The 22,529-nt window shown below is 38.0% G+C and overlaps 1 protein-coding gene across 1 annotated transcript in view; it reads right to left on the bottom strand.

Moving 5' to 3' along the window:
• Positions 1-22,529, bottom strand: part of LOC126457155 (dynein regulatory complex protein 1) — a 361,903-nt gene that overhangs the window by 84,944 nt on the left and 254,430 nt on the right. Inside the window, exon 10 of the mRNA XM_050093233.1 lies at positions 14,215-14,360. Within this exon, the coding sequence (XP_049949190.1) occupies positions 14,215-14,360 (146 nt within the window). The remainder of the gene's footprint in view (positions 1-14,214; positions 14,361-22,529) is intronic.

Here is a 22,529-nt window from a genome sequence, read left to right as displayed (position 1 = left end):
ATTATACACAATAACATTAAAAATCCTTGATGGAGTACAAACATTTATCATTTAACAGTTGCTTTAATTTTGTCTTAAATATGTTTCCTTTTAACAATTTTATGTTATTTGGCCCGCTGTTATAAAAATTTCTTTCAGTGCAGAAAATTGTCTATGATCTGCTGCTCTTTTATTACTATATTTTATACGGGAATCTTTTCTTTTTCTTGTATTATAATTATGGATTTCATTATTGATTACACTATGCTTCATATTTCCTTTTACAAATGGTGTAGTTCTGAGAACATATGAATGCACTGTTGGTATGTTATACTTAATGAAATATTCTCTACAGGACTGAAGCTTACTATTATTAGCTATTATCCTAACTGCTCTTTTCTGGGCTCTAAAAGTCCTAACTACATATACTTTTGGTGCCCCACCCCAAATCTCAACACCATATTGCAGGTGGGAGTGTACAATTCCAAAACACATTTGTCTTAAATCAGATTGTGCTATTATGTTAGAAAGGCATTTTAGCAAGTTCGTGTTACAGGAGATTTTTTTTATACTTGTAGCTGATGTGCTCCTTCCATGTAAGATGTTTGTCTACTATAATACCCAGGAATTTATGTTTATCAATTGTTTCAACTAATAGCTCTGTTCTGTATCACCTGTCTTGATACATAATTTACAAGAAACTCCATCAGAATTGTCTTGTCCTTATTTAGTGCAAATTTGTTTTTGGTGAGTGATGTTGCAGTAAAGTGAAAACTCAGTCTGCTGGTAATAATATTTATAGTTATACATAATACTATAGTTTAATTAGCTAAGGAAATATTATTTTATATAAAGTAACTCAGTGAATATTTTCATGTGAATTAATTTTCAATTTTATTGTTACTGTCCATAACAAACACAGTGTATCAATATACAAGGTGTTACAAAAAGGTACCGCCAAACTTTCAAGAAACATTCCTCACACACAAATGAAGAAAAGATGTTATGTGGACATGTGTCCGGAAATGCTTAATTCCCATGTTAGAGCTCATTTTAGTTTCGTCAGTATGTACTGTACTTCCTCGATTCACTGCCAGTTGGCCCAATTGAAGGTAGGTAATGTTGACTTCAGTGCTTGTGTTGACATGTGACTCATTGCTCTACAGTACTAGCATCAAGCACATCAGTACGTAGCATCAACAGATTAGTGTTCATCACGAGCGTGGTTTTGCAGTCAGTGCAATGTTTACAAATGCGGAATCGGCAGATGCCCATTTGATGTTTGGATTAGCACGGGGCAATAGCTGTGGCGTGGTACATTTGTATCGAGACAGATTTCCAGAACGAAGGTGTCCTGACAGGACGACGTTCGAAGCAATTGATCAGCGTCTTATGGAGCACGGAACATTCCAGCCTATGACTCGCGACTGGGGAAGACCTAGAACGATGATGACACCTGCAATGGATGAGGCAATTCTTCGTGCAGTTGACGATAACCCTAATGTCAGCGTCAGAGAAGTTGCTGCTGTACAAGGTAACGTTGACCACGTCATTGTATGGAGAGTGCTACGGGAGAACCAGTTGTTTCTGTACCATGTACAGCATGTGCAGGCACTATCAGCAGCTGATTGGCCTCCACGGGTACACTTCTGCGAATGGTTCATCCAACAATGTGTCAATCCTCATTTCAGTGCAAATGTTCACTTTATGGCTGAGGCTTCATTCCAACGTGATCAAATTGTAAATTTTCACAATCAACATGTGTGGGCTGACAAGAATCCGCATGCAATTGTGCAATCACGTCATCAACACAGATTTTCTGTGAACATTTGGGCAGGCATTGTTGGTGATGTCTTGACTGGGCCCCATGTTCTTCCACCTAAGCTCAATGGAGCACGTTATCATGATTTCATACGGGATACTCTACCTGTGCTGCTAGAACATGTGCCTTTACAAGTACGACACAACATGTGGTTCATGCACGATGGAGCTCCTGCACATTTCAGCCGAAGTGTTTGTACGCTTCTCAACAACAGATTCGGTGACTGATGGATTGGTAGAGGCAGACCAATTCCATGGCCTCCACGCTCTCCTGACCTCAACCCTCTTGACTTTCATTTATGGGGGCATTTGAAAGCTCTTATCTATGCAACCCCAGTACCAAATGTAGAGACTCTTTGTGCTTGTATTGTGGATGGCTGTGATACAATACGCCATTCTCCAGGGCTGCATCAGCGCATCAGGGATTCCATGCGACGGAGGGTGAATGCATGTATCCTCGCTAATGGAGGACATTTTGAACATTTCCTGTAACAAAGTGTTTGAAGTCAGGCTGGTACGTTCTGTTGCTGTGTGTTTCCATTCCATGATTAATGTGATTTGAAGAGAAGTAATAAAATGAGCTCTAACATGGAAAGTAAGCGTTTCCGGACACGTGTCCACATAACATATTTTCTTTTGTTGTGTGTGAGAAATGTTTCCTGAAAGTTTGGCCATACCTTTTGTAACACCCTGTTTAAAAGATTGTTAAACACAACATTTATACAGTCTATTATCACCACTTAAAGGAAATATCAGATTATTCTCAATCTAAGACCCTAATTCAGCTGAGCGTAATGTTGGATACAAAAAATCTCACGAGGTTTTGTCAAAGGGGAAGATGTAATTAAAGAAATATGCACTTTAATTTCCCATTAGACCCATTTCTCAAGCACTATGGTGATTGAGAGAGCTATTACAAAAGGAGATGACAGACCAAGCGGGAGGAGAAGATGACGACGTTAATCAAGATAAAACTATTTATGACAGCTGAAGATAGAGATATTGAAGGAGAAGAAGCAGATGATTACAATGAGGAAAATGACATACATGACTGGAAAATAAACCCCAACAAATAGCCAGCAATTATTGACTATGTCCCCTGGAATAACCCAAATGAAATGGTAGAACAGTTACTGTTTTTGCTAGCTTTGAAAGCGTAGGCAATAATTCACTTCGCAGTAAAATAATATCTATTGGAAGGGTACTTCAAGAAGCATCAATTATTGTTTGTGGTTGATGAAGGCTCTCTAAAAATAATTAAATGAAAGACTCAATTGCACAATGGAAAGCTGCTTATGAGAAAATTCCATTGTTTGAAAGACATATCAAAAGGTACATTTTGCAAATTTAAAAGATCTGGAAACAGTTTACATAATTATTGTGTGGGATTATGCATTATAGAACAGTATGCTTTGTATCTTTGGAACAGATTATGAGAAATCATATTCAGTTTCAAAGGAGAATTGGACATGCAGCAGAATTATAGGAAAATATTACAGGCCACCTGTCAAAGATGGTGACAGCTTAGCAGATACACATGTGCTCATTTAAGAATGTACTGCTTGCAACAGGTGATAGTCTAAAAAGTGTTGAAGATGAACAAAGAATATGTGTTATACATGTATGTTACCACTGTGTGACAGCATTAAATGTCAAATGGTTTGTGTTGCAACACAAAGTTAACCCTGAATTTAATGTGCCAATATGCGTGAAAATGTAGAAACAGACATTAAGTGTGACTCATTGTAATAAAAATGTAAAAAAACTATAACAAAATTTAAATACACAGAATTTTTGTTTTTTTGTTCCATTCCCTGCATAATATGCAATAATATAGAAGCCTCATTCAAGTATAGTTGCTCATGTGTTTTTGTTGTTGGAAATACAAGCTACATCAGAATGCAGCTTTGTTGCTTTAGTGAATACACAGTGTACTAATGAGGTGGAATTTTATGGGCTATGTATTTTTGGTGAAAAATACTGAGCAGCTCTCAGATAGTATTTGACATAAAGGCCTTTTAGTGATGTAAAGGGCAGAGATAGATGAAATTTACTGATGAGGCAGAATTATAGGAGCTTACTTTCTTGGACAGTGGAAATACTGTTACTGTGGTGTTTAAAGCACAGAGATGACAAAGAGGTGGATGTGGAAATATTGCACATAATTCTTGATAAATTCGGTGGTGAGGTAGAGATGGTGATGAGACAGACAGATGTGGAAATACTCACACATGTGAGATGAAATTTAATGATGAGACAGTGCAGAATTTCCAGGGATGAAACGTTATGCACTCTCTCTCTCTCTCTCTCTGTGTGTGTGTGTGTGTGTGTGTGTGTGTGTGTGTGTGTGTGTGTGTGTGTGTGTGTGTGTGTGTGCGTGCATGCAAAATTCAGAGGTAAATGTCTCTGAAAATGAAGCCACTCAACATAACTAACTTCAGACACGTGGCCAACTCAATGGAAGCTTATGCAATTTCTTCAGAAGCACTGAATATTTTTGGAATTGGCACCATTTTTAAGTAATTGATTGCCTTATTTTAATACACACTGATGGCAATACAGAGGCAGATGACTTTCAACATAACACTGTTTTATGCAAATAGTAATTGTAATACTACACTGATAAATACAAGTACATATATCTACAGAATTCAAATGCAAATATGTTTGAAACTAACCTATTTTACACAAATATCTTTTATCCTGAAACCTAATGAAATGAAGGTTATGTAAGTTTTTGCATAAGTAATGCATATCTTCCTGCACAATTCCAATTGTGTGTAATTTCATACGTAATTTGAGTAACTGAATACCTCATTTAAATACTATGCCAAAACTTGCTGCATAAGGGGAGCAGTATGAAGAGGGAAAGACAGAGGGTGTACACAGCACATCTGGGTTAGTTCCCACCATCCTGCATTTTTGAAATGTCCCACCAATGTCCACTTGCATTTTTGAACTCCCTGCCACCTGATATCTTGGATTTTTCTGTGGACTGAACCAGAGTCCAAGACTGTGAATCACAAAACTTCCACAGTTTTTTTTCTTTTTTGCAGCTTCACTACTGCAACACCTACAGACAGCTGGCATGTATAAACATACAGCAAAAAAATTGTTTATAAGGAGTGGAGAAAATGCAAATCCATTTATTACCCCTTCACACTGAAATGACTGGATGGATCTGGAAGAAATTTGGAATGAAATTAGCTTATTCCTTGAATTAACACACAGACTACTTTTAAAAATGTGCAGTACTAGATATTTATTGATTTGAAGAACATACTGTGAACTGTGGAACAATAATTATGCTTAGAAAAAGCTATTCACTCTGTGACTTCTAAACTGTATCATATTTGTGAAGGTGCTTTTATTGTTTGATATGTTCTACATAATACAATTCAATGTAATAAATACAAGGCTGATACAATACTCAAAAGTATTTAATTCATACATCCATATAAGGCCATTGAATTTTAGCTGCTGCACATTGGGCGTACCTTACAGAGGCACTTGAAGACTCACAACCAGGGCCAGCTCTAGAGAGGTATGGAGGAGGAGGGGGGGGGGGGGGGGGGGGGGGGTAAACTGTACCACTGCCCAAGGTGGCAGGTTTTTGAGGGTGGCAAAATCTTAAATTTTAATGTGGTTCCAAAAGGAGGAAGGAAACAAGAAACTGCAGGGTTTAGATAAATGAATAAATGTGAGAATAATTTGTAAATAGAAATCATTCATAATATCTAGTGTCTTACTGGAAATTGTCTACAGTATTGTGAAACAAGTGACAAAGGAAGTGCTGGAGTTAGTAATGTCGGATGCATCTTTCAAAATAGTAACAACTGCAACTGGCAGTGTTGGCGACTTTATTTCTACTATGCACGTATCCAACACTTGAAATGTACCTAAGTCAGCTTGAAAATCCCTACAGAAGCAAAAACTTCATAATCAAGAAATCAAGATAAATGTCAGCATATGATGGCCTAATAATTCCTTAAATAACTGTATGGGTATCACTGAGAAAAACACTTTGTAAAAAAAAGAAAAAATAATTAAATACACACAGCCTATTACATGTCATAGTCCTTCAAAACCAGACATGTTTAAATGTGGAAAGATGTACAACATCTTTTCCCCATCACTCCCTCACCTTTGGATCTGCCATTAATACATTTGCCTTGCTCTTCTTCTCACCAGCCTCTAAATTAAATTTGTATGCTTTGTCTGTAACTTCTTTTTAAGTTTTTTATCATTCCCTTTTCTTCTAGGTGTTGTAGGCATAATCAACTTGTGGTATTAATACTTGAGATAATATAGAAAAAAACATCAGTCCTTATTTTGGAGCTGAATCAACTAAAATGCATGACCTGTTTATCAAGTTTTGTTGTATTTCACACTGTTTGCATTCCAAGAACTTTATTTAGCATATAAGTATTACTTTTCACTACAATTAATGAAACTGCTTTGAAAACTGCTTGTTTTGAGCCATAAATCATGATTGCAGCATACTGGAAAGCATATCTTCTCGATATTCAACCATAACCATTTTTCTTTTATGCACTGTGGACACACTAAATAGACACTGGCGATTTGTACACTTTTTTACAACAAATACAGCATTTATGTGTGAGCCACTCACTATCCTGTGACCTTTCACTTTGTAAACAGATACCATCAACAACACAATATTCAGGTGTCCTGGTTCCTAAAGGTCTTGCACTGCCTGCTCCTGCCTGCTCAGGGAACGAGAAAAAGTAAAACAGATTTTAGTTACATCCTCTGTATGTGACATACCTTAATTTTGGTTGCATAATTAATTTTTTAGTTATAACTGAAAGCGTATTGCACAATAAACATGTCACTTCTGTTCCACTGACTGGTGCTCTGGTATTAAAGACATATTCACATCACAGGGACATGTGGAGTAAATGTGGTATGTGAAAACAAGATGTCATGGATAAATATCATTGTGAAAAATGTTGACTACTGGTACACCTGAAAATGGAAAGAGGGGGAAGGCCGGGGAGGTGGGTAGGAAGGGATGCATAATGAGGGTGCAGGAGCACTTAAAAATTCCACACATAGGGGCAAAATCACTTGAGTCAACCTTGTTCACAATAGTGGAGCTATTTAAGTATATAAATGCTGTATGACAAAGAGACATTATGCCTTTGCACATAAAACGTGGTAAGCTTTTAGTGAGGCTGGATTTAATTATGATATGCCAGCAGGCTCCAGCTCTCAGCTGATTTACAACTACAGAGCAGCAAGTTAAGTATCTTTTCCCGTGTTTTCATTTTAGTATTTTTATTAAATTTCATGTGTGTATTTCTGTTTAAGAGGTTTAATGTCACGTATTTGTAAGTGTAAATTCATTCAGTCCATAGCAAAACAGTTGCTCATTTGTTTTGTTTTAAAAACAAGCATTCATTTGTGATTCTTGAAGTTTTCCTGGCAGACATAATGTTCCATCATCTTTCGGGCATGCACTCAGGACAGTGACAATTCTTCTTGCGATATATATAAATAGGCATGTGCAAACACCATGAACTCAGTCTCTGACTCGCCTTGGGGATGGCTGGGAGGTTTCCAGCTGAAACATCGCAAGAAGAATTGTTGCTGTCCTGAGTGCACGCCCGAAAGATGATGGAACAAGCATTCATTTGTTTAGTGAAAAAGTCAGTCGGCTCCAGCTCTCAGCTGATTTACAGCTAGAGAGCAGCAAATTGTTTATCTTTTTCTGTGTTTTCTTCATAGTATATTTATCAAATTTTATGCATGTTTTTCTGTTTAAGAGGGTTAACCTTGTGTTTTTGTACGTCTAAATTTATTCAGTCTGTAGTGAAGTAGTTGCTCAGTGAACACCCAGCTACATAGCTCATTACGAGGTGCATTCAAGTTCTAAGGCCTCCGATTTTTTTTCTCCGGACTGGAAAGAGATAGAAACATGGGCATTGTTTTAAAATGAGGCCGCGTTCATTGTCAATACGTCCCAGAGATGGCAGCACCGTATGGCAGATGGAATTTTACTGCCAGCGGCGAGAATGAGAACTGTTTTAAATATTTAAAATGGCGACATTTTCCTTACTTGAACAGCGTGCAATCATTCGTTTTCTGAATTTGCGAGGTGTGGAACCAATTGAAATTCATCGACAGTTGAAGGAGACATATAGTGACGGAGTTATGGATGTGTCGAAAGTGCGTTCGTGGGTGCGACAGTTTAATGAAGGCAGAACATCGTGTGACAACAAACCGAAACAACCTCGGGCTCACACAAGCCGGTCTGACGACATGATCGAGAAAGTGGAGAGAATTGTTTTGGGGGATCGCCGAATGACTGTTGAACAGATCGCCTCCAGAGTTGGCTTTTCTGTGGGTTCTGTGCACACAATCCTGCATGATGACCTGAAAATGCGAAAAGTGTCATCCAGGTGGGTGCCACGAATGCTGATGGACGACCACATGGCTGCCCGTGTGGCATGTTGCCAAGCAATGTTGGCGCGCAACGACAGCATGAATGGGACTTTCTTTTCATCAGTTGTGACAATGGATGAGATGTGGATGCCATTTTTCAATCCAGAAACAAAGTGCCAGTCAGCTTAATGGAAGCACACAGATTCACTGCCACCAAAAAAATTTCGGGCAACCGCCAGTGCTGAAAAAATGATGGTGTCCATGTTCTGGGACAGCGAGGGCATAATCCTTACCCATTGCATTCCAAAGGGCACTACGGTAACAGGTGCATCCTATGAAAATATTTTGAAGAACAAATTCCTTCCTGCACTGCAACAAAAACGTCCGGGAAGGGCTGCGCGTGTGCTGTTTCACCAAGACAACGCACCCGCACATCAAGCTGACGTTACGCAACAGTTTCTTCGTGATAACAACTTTGAACTGATTCCTCATGCTCCCTACTCACCTGACCTGGCTCCTAGTGACTTTTGGCTTTTTCCAACAATGAAAGACACTCTCCGTGGCTGCACATTCACCAGCCGTGCTGCTATTGCCTCAGCGATTTTCCAGTGGTCAAAACAGACTCCTAAAGAAGCCTTTGCCGCTGCCATGGAATCATGGCGTCAGCATTGTGAAAAATGTGTACGTCTACAGGGCGATTATGTCGAGAAGTAACGCCAGTTTCATCGATTTTGGGTGAGTAGTTAATTAGAAAAAAAATCGGAGGCCTTAGAACTTGAATGCACCTCGTACTGTATCAGTGCCCATCAGTGACACATCAAGAGGGTAGCAAGTCACATATCTACAGTTATCTACTTTTATAGTCCAGTTCTTTAGTCAGTCTTGCTAGGATGACCAGGATGTGTGCTTGTTGTATGCAGATGCAGGAGAGCCTGGCTGCAGTTCGCGAACAACTGAATCTGCTTTTGGCTACAGTCAGTCACCTTCAAGCTGCTGCCTTGGGGTGTAGCGGTGATGGAGAATCTGATGTGTGGCATGGACCACCTCAGGTGTTGCTTGTTTTGCTTGTGGGCTCTGTTTCCAATGCACCTCCTAGTGCACCAGACTTGGTGGATCCACCCTCACAGGAGAGTGAGTGGCAGGTGGTAACATATTCACATCACTCAAGGCGGAAGGCCAATGTGGATGGCCTTGCCCACTTACTCTGTAAGCGGACACGTGGCCACTCCTTGAGAGGGTCTGAGCAGGCACACAAAGAGAGGGGTTTACTTGTTATTGAGAGCTCAAATGTTAGACATTCTATGGAGCCCATTGGGCAGATAGCATTCAGGGCTGGAAAGAAAGTCAATGTGCATTCAGTATGTCTGCAGGGGGCCTGATTCGAAATGCGCAGGCGGCTTTGCCAATGGTTATTGAGCATGCAGGGTGCAGTCGTCTGCAAGCTGTGGCTCATGTTGGCACCAATGACACCTGTCACATGGATTCTGAGGTGATCCTCAGTTCTTACAGGTGGCTGGCAGAGGTAGTGAAGACTGTTGGCCTCGAGCATGGGGTACGAGCAGAGCTCGTAATTTGCAGCGTTGTTCCCAGAGTTGATTGGGGTCCCGTGGTTTGTAGTCAAGTGAATGGGCTCAACCAAGTGAATGGGCTCAACCAAAGGCTTCATCGACTCTGTGATGATCTTGACTGCAGGTTTCTAGATGTGTGTTGTCGTGTGGGGATTTGTAGGACCTCCCTTGTTAAGTCAGGTATGCACTACACAAAGAAAGCAGCAACTCAGGTAGACGAGTGCTTGTGGAGGACACATGAGGGTTTTTTAGGCTAGGCAGTAGTTTGAGGTGCTCTGATGAACACTCACCAGTCGATATGCAGCAAGGGTACTCAAATGGTGTTCAGAATAAAGACACTTTAACTGTCACAACTTTATCAGTAAATTGTCAAGGTATTCATAATAAAGTTTCCGAATTTACAGCCCTCCTGGAAAGTTCTCACACTCAAATTATTCTTGGCATTGGAAACTGGCTGAAACCTGAAGTGGAAAGCTCTGAGATTTTAGTGAGTCCTGGAATGTGTATCAGAAAGGCAGATTAGAGGCCACAGGAGGAGGAGTGTTCATTGCAGTTGCCAAAAATATTGTCTCTACTGAGGTCAAAGTTGAGTGTGGCAGTGAAGACATCTGGACACATATAACAGATGTAGATGAAACCAGACTTTGTAGTTACAAATAGACTGGACCTTGTCAACAATGTCGGTATACAAAATGGGGTTAGTGATCACGATGTCATTACAGCAACTATGGTTATGAAACTTAATAAATCAGTCAAGAAAGTTACCAGAAAGTTTCTGCTAGATAGAGCAGATAAGCAGTTATTAGCATCTCAGTTACACAGTGAACTGGCCTCACTTATTTCCAGTGAAATGGTTGTGGAGGATTTATGGACAAAGTTTAAGTTATTGGAAATCATAGTCTGGAGAGTTATGTGCCTAGTATGTGGATAAAGGATGGAAATGACCCACCATGGTTTAAAAACAAAATTGGGTGGATGTTGAGGAAGCAGAGGCTGTTGCACTCTCAGTTCAAAAAGGAGTGCACAAATGATGACAAGCAGCAAAGGTTAGTTAGATTCATGCATCTGTGAAAAGATATATGCTTAAAGCATGCAAGTATCACTGTCACACCTTAGCAGAGGATCTGGCAGGGAACCTGAGAAAATTCTGGTCTTACGTAAAATTGCTAAGTGGGTCTAAGGGTTCCATTCAGTCCCTTCTTGGCCAGTCTGATGTGGCAGTTGAAGATGAGTACTCTACAGCATTGACAGCACAAAGATCCAAGCAACTGGAAAAAAGCACAGGTGACTTCAGTATATAAGGAGGGTAAAGGAACAGACCTACAAAATTACAGATGAATATCCTTAGCTTTTGCTTGCTGCAGAATCCTTGAATGTATTCTCAGTTCAAATATAATAAACTTCCTTGAGACTGAGAAGCTTACGTCCATGAATCAGAATGGTTTTAGAAAGCATCACTCATGCAAAACTCAGACTGCCCTCTTATCACATGGTATACTGAGAACTATGCATGAAGGACAACAGGTAAATTCCATATTTCTAGATTTCTGGAATGCATTTGATATGGTCTCCCACTGCAGGCTGTTAATGAAGGTACGAGCATATGGTTTAAGTTCACAGATATTTGAGCAGCTCAAAGACTTCTTAAATAATAGAATCCAGTATGTTGTCCTTGACACTGATGTTCATCACAGACAAGGGTATTGTCAATGTGATAGGGCCACTGTTGTTCTTTATGTAGATAAATGGTTTAGCAGACAAGATGGGCAGCAATCTGTAGTTGTTTGTTGATGATGCTGTGGTGTACAGTAAGGTGTTGAAGCTGTAGGAAGATACTAGATGACTTAGGCAAAATTTACAGTTGTGTGATGAATGGCAGCTAGCCCTAAATGTGGAAAAATGTAAGTTAATATGGATGAGGAGGAAGATCAGACATGTAATGTTCGGATATAGTATTACTTGTGTCCTGCTTGACACAGTCATATTGTTTACATATCTGGCCATAATGCTGCAAAGTGATTTGAGATGGAATTAGCATGTGAGAACTGAGGCAGGAAAGGTGAATGGTCAACTTCAGTGTATTGGGAGAATTTTAGGAAAGAATGATTCCCCTGTAAGGGAGACCACATATAGGATGCTGGTGTGACTATTCTTGATTACTGCTCGAGAGTTTGCGATCCGTACCAGACCGGATTGAAGGAAACCATCAAAGCAATTCAGAGGCTAGATTTGTTACTGGCAGGTTCAAACAACACATAAGTGTTATAGAGATGCTTCGGGAACTCAAATGAGAATCCCTGGAAGGAAGGTGACATTCTTTTCAATAAACAGTATTGAGGAAATCTAGAGAAACGGCATTTGAAGATGACTACTGAATGATTCTACTTCTGCCAACACATATTGCAACTAAGGATCACGAAGAAAAGATATCAGAAATTGAGGCTCATACAGAGGCATATAGACAGTGCAGGTGGAGCAGGAAAGGAAATGACAAGCAGTGGTACAGCTTACCCTCCACCACACACCATTTGGTGGCTTGTGAAGTATCTATGTAGATGTTAGAATATCTGCTGCTAACAGGTACAAATGTGAGGTCAGATGATGTTACACATACAAAGATTATAAAATTTGTGCTGCACCAAACTAGAAATTGCTTATTTTCTTTCTTCATGGAATTAGTATGTTTGTTACTTCTCAACAATGAAGTGGCTCAGTGGATTTGGATGGACTTTGGAATGGACACAGCCTACACCCTGAATTAACACAGAGGCTACCTTTCATTCTGGGGGGGGGGAACTATTCCTGCGGGCCGGTTAATGTGACTACTGTTCCCATGGTATGGATAAGATAACTAAAAAGTCATCTGTGAAAGTTAACTATCAAATGAATGCATTAAGTTTAGTGTAGAGATTAGTTTTTTTCCCTTAAGTAAACGAGTGAGTTGTGAGCAGTGAGAGACATGCATTCTGGCAGCTTCTCCCATTGTCTCAAAATGTGTTTTCCAACCCCCTCCCCAATGTAACCCCGCAGGTTGCAGCTAGTGAGGTCATATTTCAAAGTTTAGATGCAGTGCTATAAATTACTGTAATTTTGGTTAGGTTTAGCATACATGAAGACTGTTATTGTTTATCAAGGTTTGATGATACAGCAGTGGCAAGCAAAAGTGTACAGGAAATGATTGACTGATTTTTATTTGGTCCCATGTCATTACATCATGTACAGAGTGTATACTTGTACATCTTTAAATATTTAGCCTATGTATTACAATATAAAACATCAAATTGGGAATAATTATGGAAACATTGCATGTATTTTCCTCTCAATTAATATTTAGGCTTAAAGTTATTTACTTATATTTTAACTATAGAAAAAATAAACAACGGTATATTTCTCAGATTTCCTTTATTTCTTCTTTTTAGCAATGTACTGCATCTGATTTATGAAATTATTGTTCTGTATATGTACATCTAGCAAAATATTGATATTTTTAGCTAATGAAAGGCAGCTGTGGATGAGTCACTTTCTTTATTATTCAAGACAGCACTAGTGACCACTTTTTTTGCAATACAAAAATTATTTTTGTATTATTGCTGCTGGAGTTACCCCAAACAGTAATTTCACACTGTAAACATGGTTCAATAAGTGCTTGGTACACTTTACAAATAAGCTGATTGTCAGCATAATGGGCAAGCTGTTTCATCATAAATGTTACAGTGCCTAATTTACAGCAGATGTTGTCTACAGATTGTCTCCATTGGAGCTTATTGTCACACATAATTCCCAAAAATTTTATAGAGTGAACTTCTTCCAGTGTTGTTTTATCTACGAATATATCTACAAGGTCTTCCTTTTATTGCTACTCACTATATAGATGACACACTGAGTTGCAAGCAGTCTTGTTTCATCTATGAACATATCTACATAGTCTTCCTTTTTGTAATTTTGATTAATCAAAATAAGTTAAAAAATAATTTTCCCAAGAAGCCTCAGGAAGAAAAAATGGGTTGTCTTATAATCAGTGTTATCTGACACTCAGGTATGTATAGTACATCCTGTTGTAGAGCTGTAGCAGTAATTTTTTGAAGACCTGTAATACATCCTTTACTTGGTTTTTGTAAATATTATTATTGCCACCGATAACATATAAACTTTTCTATTGCCCAGTGTTTTACTGTCATTTTGTAGTTCACAAATAAAGAGTTAGTGGTCAACTTGCAAACAACATACAAATATTATTTAGAAGTTTGCAGAACACCTAACAGTAAAGCAGTACAAAAGAAGTTGAACATGAACCGGTATCACTTTGACATTTAAATATGTTACAAAAACTATTTATGTATTTTTTTTAGAGAGACAGAGGGAGGGGTGAGGGAGGGAAAGAGAAGCCCAGTGTAAGCAATAGCAAACATAAAAAGAAACACACTAAGTGAAAACTGACCTGTACATAGTGTCAATTTTTTCAGAAGTAACCTCCTCACTTTTTTTTTCATCTGCTTTAAGATCACTACATATTGGACAGAAAGTGTATGGCAAGAAGAATTCCTTCATCAGCATAATGTCTTCTTTCTTGGTCACACCTAGTGCCTGTGCAAAAAGCAAAGAATTATATCTATCTAATAATTAGTTCTCTATTAGCAAAAAATTAACTACATCTACTGCAATGCCATCTTTTCTTCCCACTAAATTCGAACAGTATTTCCAAAATTACTCAAATACCAATTTGAATTAGAGTGTGGACTCTACATTGTTGTATTCAATCATGTGTGTAAACGAAATGAGATCTTAGACTACCTGAGGAACAAGCCCCACTTTCGTTTTGTTGGGCTCGTAGCTTACAAGCTTGTGCTGTGCCCCTGCAGTAGCTAAAGCGACGTAACGGTCATAAGGATCATCAAACACTTCTGGTGTTATGAGGGTCATACTCAAACTCTGTCATGTTCAAAGGTTTGTCCATTGCCCCCTTTCAAGACATGAAAAAGAAAAGCTCAACACAAAGTAAAACAGAGTGCACCAAGCATTTAGTAGTAGCTAAGTACAATTATTTAAGGAGGGCGGCAGGTCAACTTGGTAGTTCAGGTCTGACCTCTACTGTTATCTTAAGCAACCAGTGTGAAAAACACCAGTGCAGTAATTCATGTCTCATGTCTACTTACAGAAGATGTAACTTCAATCTGCTGAATTTAAAATGATATTAAGAAAAAAATTATAGTAGCATAATAAAAGGCTGTCATTTTGGGAGATAATATGCAAATACAAAAGAAACACTGTAATAGTATTCATAGCCAGCTCTCCTGCTGGTGAACCATGTATGAATGCCTTATGAACTAACTCACATATCAAATTCCCACAACCTCTCTCTTCCCATTCCAAACACTGTAGAGCCATAAAATTTCAAGCTGCTATGGATTTTCAAAACAGTGAATACTTTTGTGAAAATAAATTATTTCAATCATATTCCTGACACACAAAATGTTTCAAAAATTATAAACCATTTTAATGTCTTGATTGAAGTAATAACAACAATCCTGATGACCTGTTTCAGCTGATCTCAGTCATCTTAAGATCTCTTAAAGGACAGAAAAAAGAAGAAAAAACTAACCACAAACTGTTATTATTATGCAAAATAATTTGGATTAAACAAGAAGGGAGAAACACAAAACATACTTATAAAATCCTCATTACTGTAGTAATGAGTCATAAGCAGTGTATGCAAACATGCAGTGTCATTTGGACAGCTGTGCTTACCTCTGCACTGTACTTAAAAGCAGAAGATATTGACCATAATTATCATTTTGGTGAAAATTCTAGAACTTAGGTTCCTCAGACTGTCCTGAACAACAACACATAAGCATTATAAATGTTTTATATGAAACTTGACATTATCAAGATGCAGATATGTGACCTAACTGTTCAATCCAAGCTATATTTGTCTCAATCGCAAATTATGGTAGAACAGAAAATTCTTACTTGTACTCTGTCATAAATAAGTAAGATAAATAGAATATAAAACAATTAGAAGTGAACATATGATAAAAAATTAGTTACATAAGTAACACATATTAAGCATTGTATACACGTTATGCCATACAACTTGCTGTATGTGTCACATCTGCATTTGATTGCAAGACAACAGTAGTTAAGTATGACTACAGGAAGGAGAGTGACTCCTGGTGGCTATGTGAACTTGTCAATGGATGCAGCAACATCCATAGGCCATTCTCTATTTCATTTTGCACCTTGTATTTTAATATTGCTTGTTTTTCCACAGATTTACACCTTTGACTGTACATATTTTGTGTACCAAACATAAATCTTGCTTCCTAGCATCTTTCCCTAACACTTTTCATTAATGTTTAATTATGCAGATGTTGATTCTTTTCATCACAATTGTTAACTTTTTACCACTCTATCATTCTGCCACATGCATTACTTTACTGCATGGTTAATTCAGTAATGTACCTGTGCTGTAATTAGTGCTTTCTAGTAGACAGGAGCTTGCCTTCTTTAAAGATAGTGTAGAAACACAGCATCTGTACAGCAATGTAATAAACCAAACTCACATAGTTTAGTACATCATACATTGTGCTAATATACAATTTGATATAGTTCAGATCCATTAAATAGAGTCTTGCCTCAGTCTTTGTAAAACAATTTGCCTAATTGTTTGTAACGTAAATGACTGTCACATTTATAATCTTTAGTACAAACTGGAATGGAGTAATTTGTGACAATAGTAGGAATTGTGACAAGTGAAGTTATTATAATGTTTAAAATTAAGAGTTTGTAATATTGACTGTTAAAAATACTCATAATGTAACTTTTGGAAGACAAAGTGTGTATTTCATAAAACAAATTATGTAAATTATGTTTATGATTTCTGCCATGGGGAACATTGTGATTCAATAATTTTATATGTCCCCATTGTAAACTAATTAAAATATTTTTTGCCATAAGGTTCAAAATGGTTCAAATGCCTCTGAGCACTATGGGACTTAACTTCTGAGGTCATCAGTCCCCTAGAACTTAGAACTACTTAAACCTAACTAACCTAAGGACATCACACACAGCCATGCCCGAGGCAGGATTCGAACCTGCAACCGTAGCGGTCGCACGGTTCCAGACTATAGCGCCTAGAACCGCTCAGCCACTCCGGCCGGCTTGTCATAAGGCTGAAAGCTGTTGGCATAGTTATAATGATATAGATGTAGCAGTAACTTTGGGCACATGGTGGTTACTTTTTGAGAGGCACTTTGCAGCAGCTGTTGTTTTAGTGGTGTAAGGTGATGGTTAACCACTTAGATATTGATTAACAAAAGGTGCTGATACTGTAGTGAGTGTGCTATGTAAATTTTCCATTGGGGAGAAGACACTAAAAGCCTTTTGGAAGGATGATGGAACATGTAAACATTCTGGAGTTGGATGATTGTGTGGGTAGGTAGAGTTGACCACATCATGGTAGCAGAGGAGAGAAAAAAACAGTAAAAGGGGGAACGATGGTCTGGTCTTCAAATGGTAATAAAAACTTCTCCCATCCTGAAATTTTCTGTTACTTTAAGTGCAACAAAGTGAGGAAAGTGGAAAATTAAATAATATTTTCTCCCCTCCACCTTTTTTTTTTTTTTGATTTACATACAGCCCTCTGGATGAGGGATGTCAAGATACAGGGCCTCCAAGTACGGAGTCACTGGTGTGTTCATATTCTAAGAAAAATTTCTTCCCAATGCTCTGTAGAGAGGGCCATTTTTGGAGTAGACAGGGAAATATAAATAAGAAAGAGACAGAGAAACAGATGTCCTGCATGGTCCTTGGTTGGTGTGTTTCAAATCCACCTGTCGTCTCATCCTCCTCAACTTGCGGCCAAAGCCATTGTGGAAAATACGGGGAAGGGAGAGTGTGAGAGAGACAGAGGGATGCAGAGTTTTACGCTTTGTAATGATAGGATATTTCAGAATCTAACAAGCTGTATCCACTTCCTTTTAATGTGAAAGTAATACTTGTGAAATGATGGGGATGGCAAACAAAAGAGCCAGAGGACAGAAAATGTTATGTCAGATAGGAAAGATTACTGTTGGTTTCTTTCAAATTTAACTAATTTTGCTTTTCCCACATCTAAGTATTACAGACAACTGACAACTTGACTTGTGCGAGTTATTCTTGGACAGACTGACAGTGGTCTTTATGTTGTGTATGCAAAAACTATGAAGTGCTGACGGACACCCAGCACCGTGGACAAAGTATGAGTGCTGATGACTGTGGTGAGTATGCCTTCATGAGTGGATAAGTTCTCCCTCGTTCTCGGGAAGTTGGTACCTAGGTCATGTTAGGTCACATTCTGTTGCTTTCAAGTTTTCTCACTTTTATCAGTAAGATCGTAGATACAATAAGGGATCTTCTTAAGGATTAGATGGCAGTGGGTTTAACATAATCATCATTGGATGTTCATTCCCATTGTGCTGTATTCTTTGCTCCATTTGTCACCAATGTTCAAAATAATAGATGGTAATTAAGAGAGAAGAACAGTTCTCGGGTATGTCTGCAAGTTATTTGAGAAAATCCACCATCTTTGGTCTCATAATATGCAATGGCCTTGTTATTTTTTCCCCACAATAGTGTTTCCTACAACTTAAGAATTAATGTATAGGAGACCTCAACTTGCTGTCACATTTCACTCATCACTTGTTGCCATGATCCACCATCTTTGGTCTCATAATATGCAATGGCCTTGTTATTTTTTCCCCACAATAGTGTTTCCTACAACTTAAGAATTAATGTATAGGAGACCTCAACTTGCTGTCACATTTCACTCATCACTTGTTGCCATGATCTTGCCCTGGCATTGTTCAAGATTTGTCTGCTAATTAACCATGTCTCATGAAATAATGACCATCTTTGATGCTAAAGCATCCCAACATTCTCATCCAAGACACTGCACATAAGAAGATATTTCTATCATTACTACCTGGGCTGTGATTTAATAATTACCCTAATTTATAAAGTGGCAGGGAAGGAAGCTGGTCTGGAGGAGCATACAGAAATTAATATTCCATTTTGTCTAATCTATTGGAAGACTGTTACACCCATTGGGTGCTGGGCAGAAGTACTCAGCTTAATTTTCTTATTGGGGTGCATACTGAAAGTAGAGTAGGAACAGGCACCAAAATGTGATGGTTAGCTACTTTCACACTGACTAACAAAATGTATAATCTGTGCATCATGCCAGTGACACTTTGTTCAGTGTGGCACACAAATTTTTCACTGGAGAGGTGGCACCAAAAGCCTCCTGGAATGAATAGGGGACATGTTAGTGTTTTAGTTCAGCTAATTTCCTTTCTTCCTCACTCCATGTGCAACTGCAGTTGGATGTCTGTGTGGGTACATACAATTTAATGCATCATGATGGCAGAGGAAAAAAATATAGTGAGAGTGGGAATGATGGATTGGTTTTCAGATGGTAGCAAAAATATTGCATTACTTTGAGAGTGACAAAGATGTGTCTTGTCTGAGGAAGACGTCAAACATTAACAAAATCTCTCCCCTCCACCTGAGGTATTTTGGGAGTGAGAGAGAGGTCTTTGGGTAGGGGAGGTGTCAAAATATAGGACCACCAAGGAGAGAATCATTGGCAAGTTTGAATTCTAATGAAAAGTCCTCCTCACCATTGGTAAAGAGAGCTGATTTTGGACTTCAGAGGGAAGCACAGAATGAGAAAGGGACAGAAAAATGGATGTCCTGCATGGCCCTCAGTTGGCATGTTTCAAATCTGCTGGTCATCTCTTCCTCCTCTGTCTGTGGCTGACTATCATTCTGCAAAAGACAAGGGAGGCACTTCAGGATCTAACAAGTTTTACACATTTCCTTTGGGTCTAAAAGTAAGACTTTTGAAAAAGTGAGGGTGGTGAATGGGACTGAAATCTTTCAAATTTAAGGAATTTTGTTTTCCCCACTCCTATGATTGCAGAATGATCTGACTTGCATGAGTGACGCTCAGACAAACAAAGAGTGGCCTCTACATTGAGTATGCAGGAACTATGGATTGCTGACAGACAGACAGCATGGCAGATGCAGTATGACAGCTCATGGCTGTGGTGAGTGTGCCTTAGCGTGTAGATAAAGTCCTCCGTCATTCTCAGGAAGGTGGTATTTAGGTCAAGTTCTGTTGCTTTTGAATTTTGCTCACTTGTTTCAGTCAGTTCTTGGGTATGATCAGAGTTATTTTTATGTATTAGATGATGGTGGGTTCCATAAAAATCATCACTGGATATCCATGACCTTATCATTTTCTACCCACATGAGTATATGCTTTATCTTTACCGAAGTAATGTGTTAGAGCACCACAATTAGATATGTAACATTTCACTAAATACTCATTGCCTGTAATGTTGACCTGGGGTAATTCAATATCTGTCTACTAATTAACCATGTCTTCCAAAATAAAGACCATTTGTCATGTTAAAGCAAACCATTGTTCTCCTTCAAGCCATCTTCCACCACCTGCCTGCAAGAGCATATATCTATTGATTAGATTAGATTAGATTAGATTAATACTAGTTCCATGGATCATGAATACGATATTTCGTAATGATGTGGAACGAGTCGAATTTTCCAATACATGACATAATTAGGTTAATTTAACAACATACTTAAGTTGATATAACAACTTTTTTTTTTTTTTGGTTTTTTTTGTTTATTTTTTATTTTTATTTTTTTTATTTTTTTTAATATTTTTGTTTTTTTTTCTTTTCTTTTTCTTAATTTATATCTAAAAATTCCTCTATGGAGTAGAAGGAGTTGTCATTCAGAAATTCTTTTAATTTCTTCGTAAATACTTGTTGGTTATCTGTCAGACTTTTGATACTATTTGGTAAGTGACCAAAGACTTTAGTGCCAGTATAATTCACCCCTTTCTGTGCCAAAGTTAGATTTAATCTTGAATAGTGAAGATCGTCCTTTCTCCTAGTATTGTAGTTATGCACACTGCTATTACTTTTGAATTGGGTTTTGTTGTTAATAACAAATTTCATAAGAGAGTATATATACTGAGAAGCTACTGTGAATATCCCTAGATCCTTAAATAAATGTCTGCAGGATGATCTTGGGTGGACTCCAGCTATTATTCTGATTACACGCTTTTGTGCACAAATACTTTATTCCTCAGTGATGAATTACCCCAAAATACGATGCCATATGAAAGCAATGAGTGAAAATAGGCGTAGTAAGCTAATTTACTAAGATGTTTATCACCAAAATTTGCAATGACCCTTATTGCATAAGTAGCTGAACTCAAACGTTTCAGCAGATCATCAATGTGTTTCTTCCAATTTAATCTCTCATCAATGGACATACCTAAAAATTTGGAATATTCTACCTTAGCTATATGCTTCTGATTAAGGTCTATATTTATTAATGGCGTCATACCATTCACTGTACGGAACTGTATGTACTGTGTCTTATCAAAATTCAGTGAGAGTCCGTTTACAAGGAACCACTTAGTAATTTTCTGAAAGACAGTATTCACAATTTCATCAGTTAATTCTTGTTTCTCAGGTGTGATTACTATACTTGTATCATCAGCAAAGAGAACTAACTTTGCCTCTTCATGAATATAGAATGGCAAGTCATTAATATATAATAAGAACAACAAAGGACCCAAGACTGACCCTTGTGGAACCCCATTCTTGATAGTTCCCCAGTTTGAGGAATGTGCTGATCTTTGCATGTTACGAGAACTACTTATTTCAACTTTCTGGACTCTTCCAGTTAGGTACGAATTAAACCATTTGTGCACTGTCCCACTCATGCCACAATACTTGAGCTTGTGTAGCAGAATTTCATGATTAACACAATCAAAAGCCTTTGAGAGATCACAAAAAATCCCAATGGGTGGTGTTCGGTTATTCAGATCATTCAAAATTTGACTGGTGAAAGCAAAATTTGACTGGTGAAAGCAGAATTCCACCCTGGCCATGATTTAATCACTCACCCTAGTTTCTGAAGTGGTAGGAAAAGAAGCTGGGCTGGTAGACCATACTGAAATTAATATTCCATTTTAGCTATCCTAATGTAAGCTTTCTTTAAACCCATTGAATGCATGATACAAGTACTCATAGCTTAGTTGTCCTACTAGGATGAATACTGAAGGTAGAGCAGTGGGCTTACAGTAGTAATTCAACATTGGCTGAATGGCAGTTGTAGTAAGTTGTATTATGGCAGTAGAAGTTGTATTAAAAGATTTTGAAAGTAATGGAGGTAGTTGATGAAGACATTTCATGAAGAAAATGAACAGGTGATCGATACATAAAGCTGAACTTCTCATTTTGAAAAAGTTACCATTCCTGAAACAAAAGTTTAGATACCAACTTATTGGTACTCCAGTGTCTCACGCTATTTGCATGTCAGCTATGGAGAACTTTCAACAAAAAATTACACAAGCCAAGTAAAAATTATGAATGTGACATTACCCATTTTGATAACAGTAATAATAATCACAAATATACTTTTTGCAAGATCTGAGGTATATGCGGTCAGTTAACCTAAAATTTTGAATTTTATTACTGCACTCTCATGTCTTGTTTAAGAACAAGGAATGTTACAGTATACACAACTTAAGACATTGATTGTAACTAAGTTTTTTACAGTATATTCAATTTTCATTCTCTTATATTCTGCATATTTTTATGTATTACAAGTTCTGATGTTCTTTTCTGTCCTTTCTAGAGCTGACGACAATTGTCAAACAATTGAAACCAGTAATCT

The sequence above is a fragment of the Schistocerca serialis genome, chromosome 2 (genome assembly GCF_023864345.2).
Source record: "Schistocerca serialis cubense isolate TAMUIC-IGC-003099 chromosome 2, iqSchSeri2.2, whole genome shotgun sequence".
Taxonomy (NCBI): Eukaryota; Metazoa; Arthropoda; class Insecta; order Orthoptera; family Acrididae; genus Schistocerca; species Schistocerca serialis.
The sequence above is the reverse complement of the archived record's forward strand: the minus strand, read 5'-3'. Positions and strand labels throughout refer to the sequence as shown.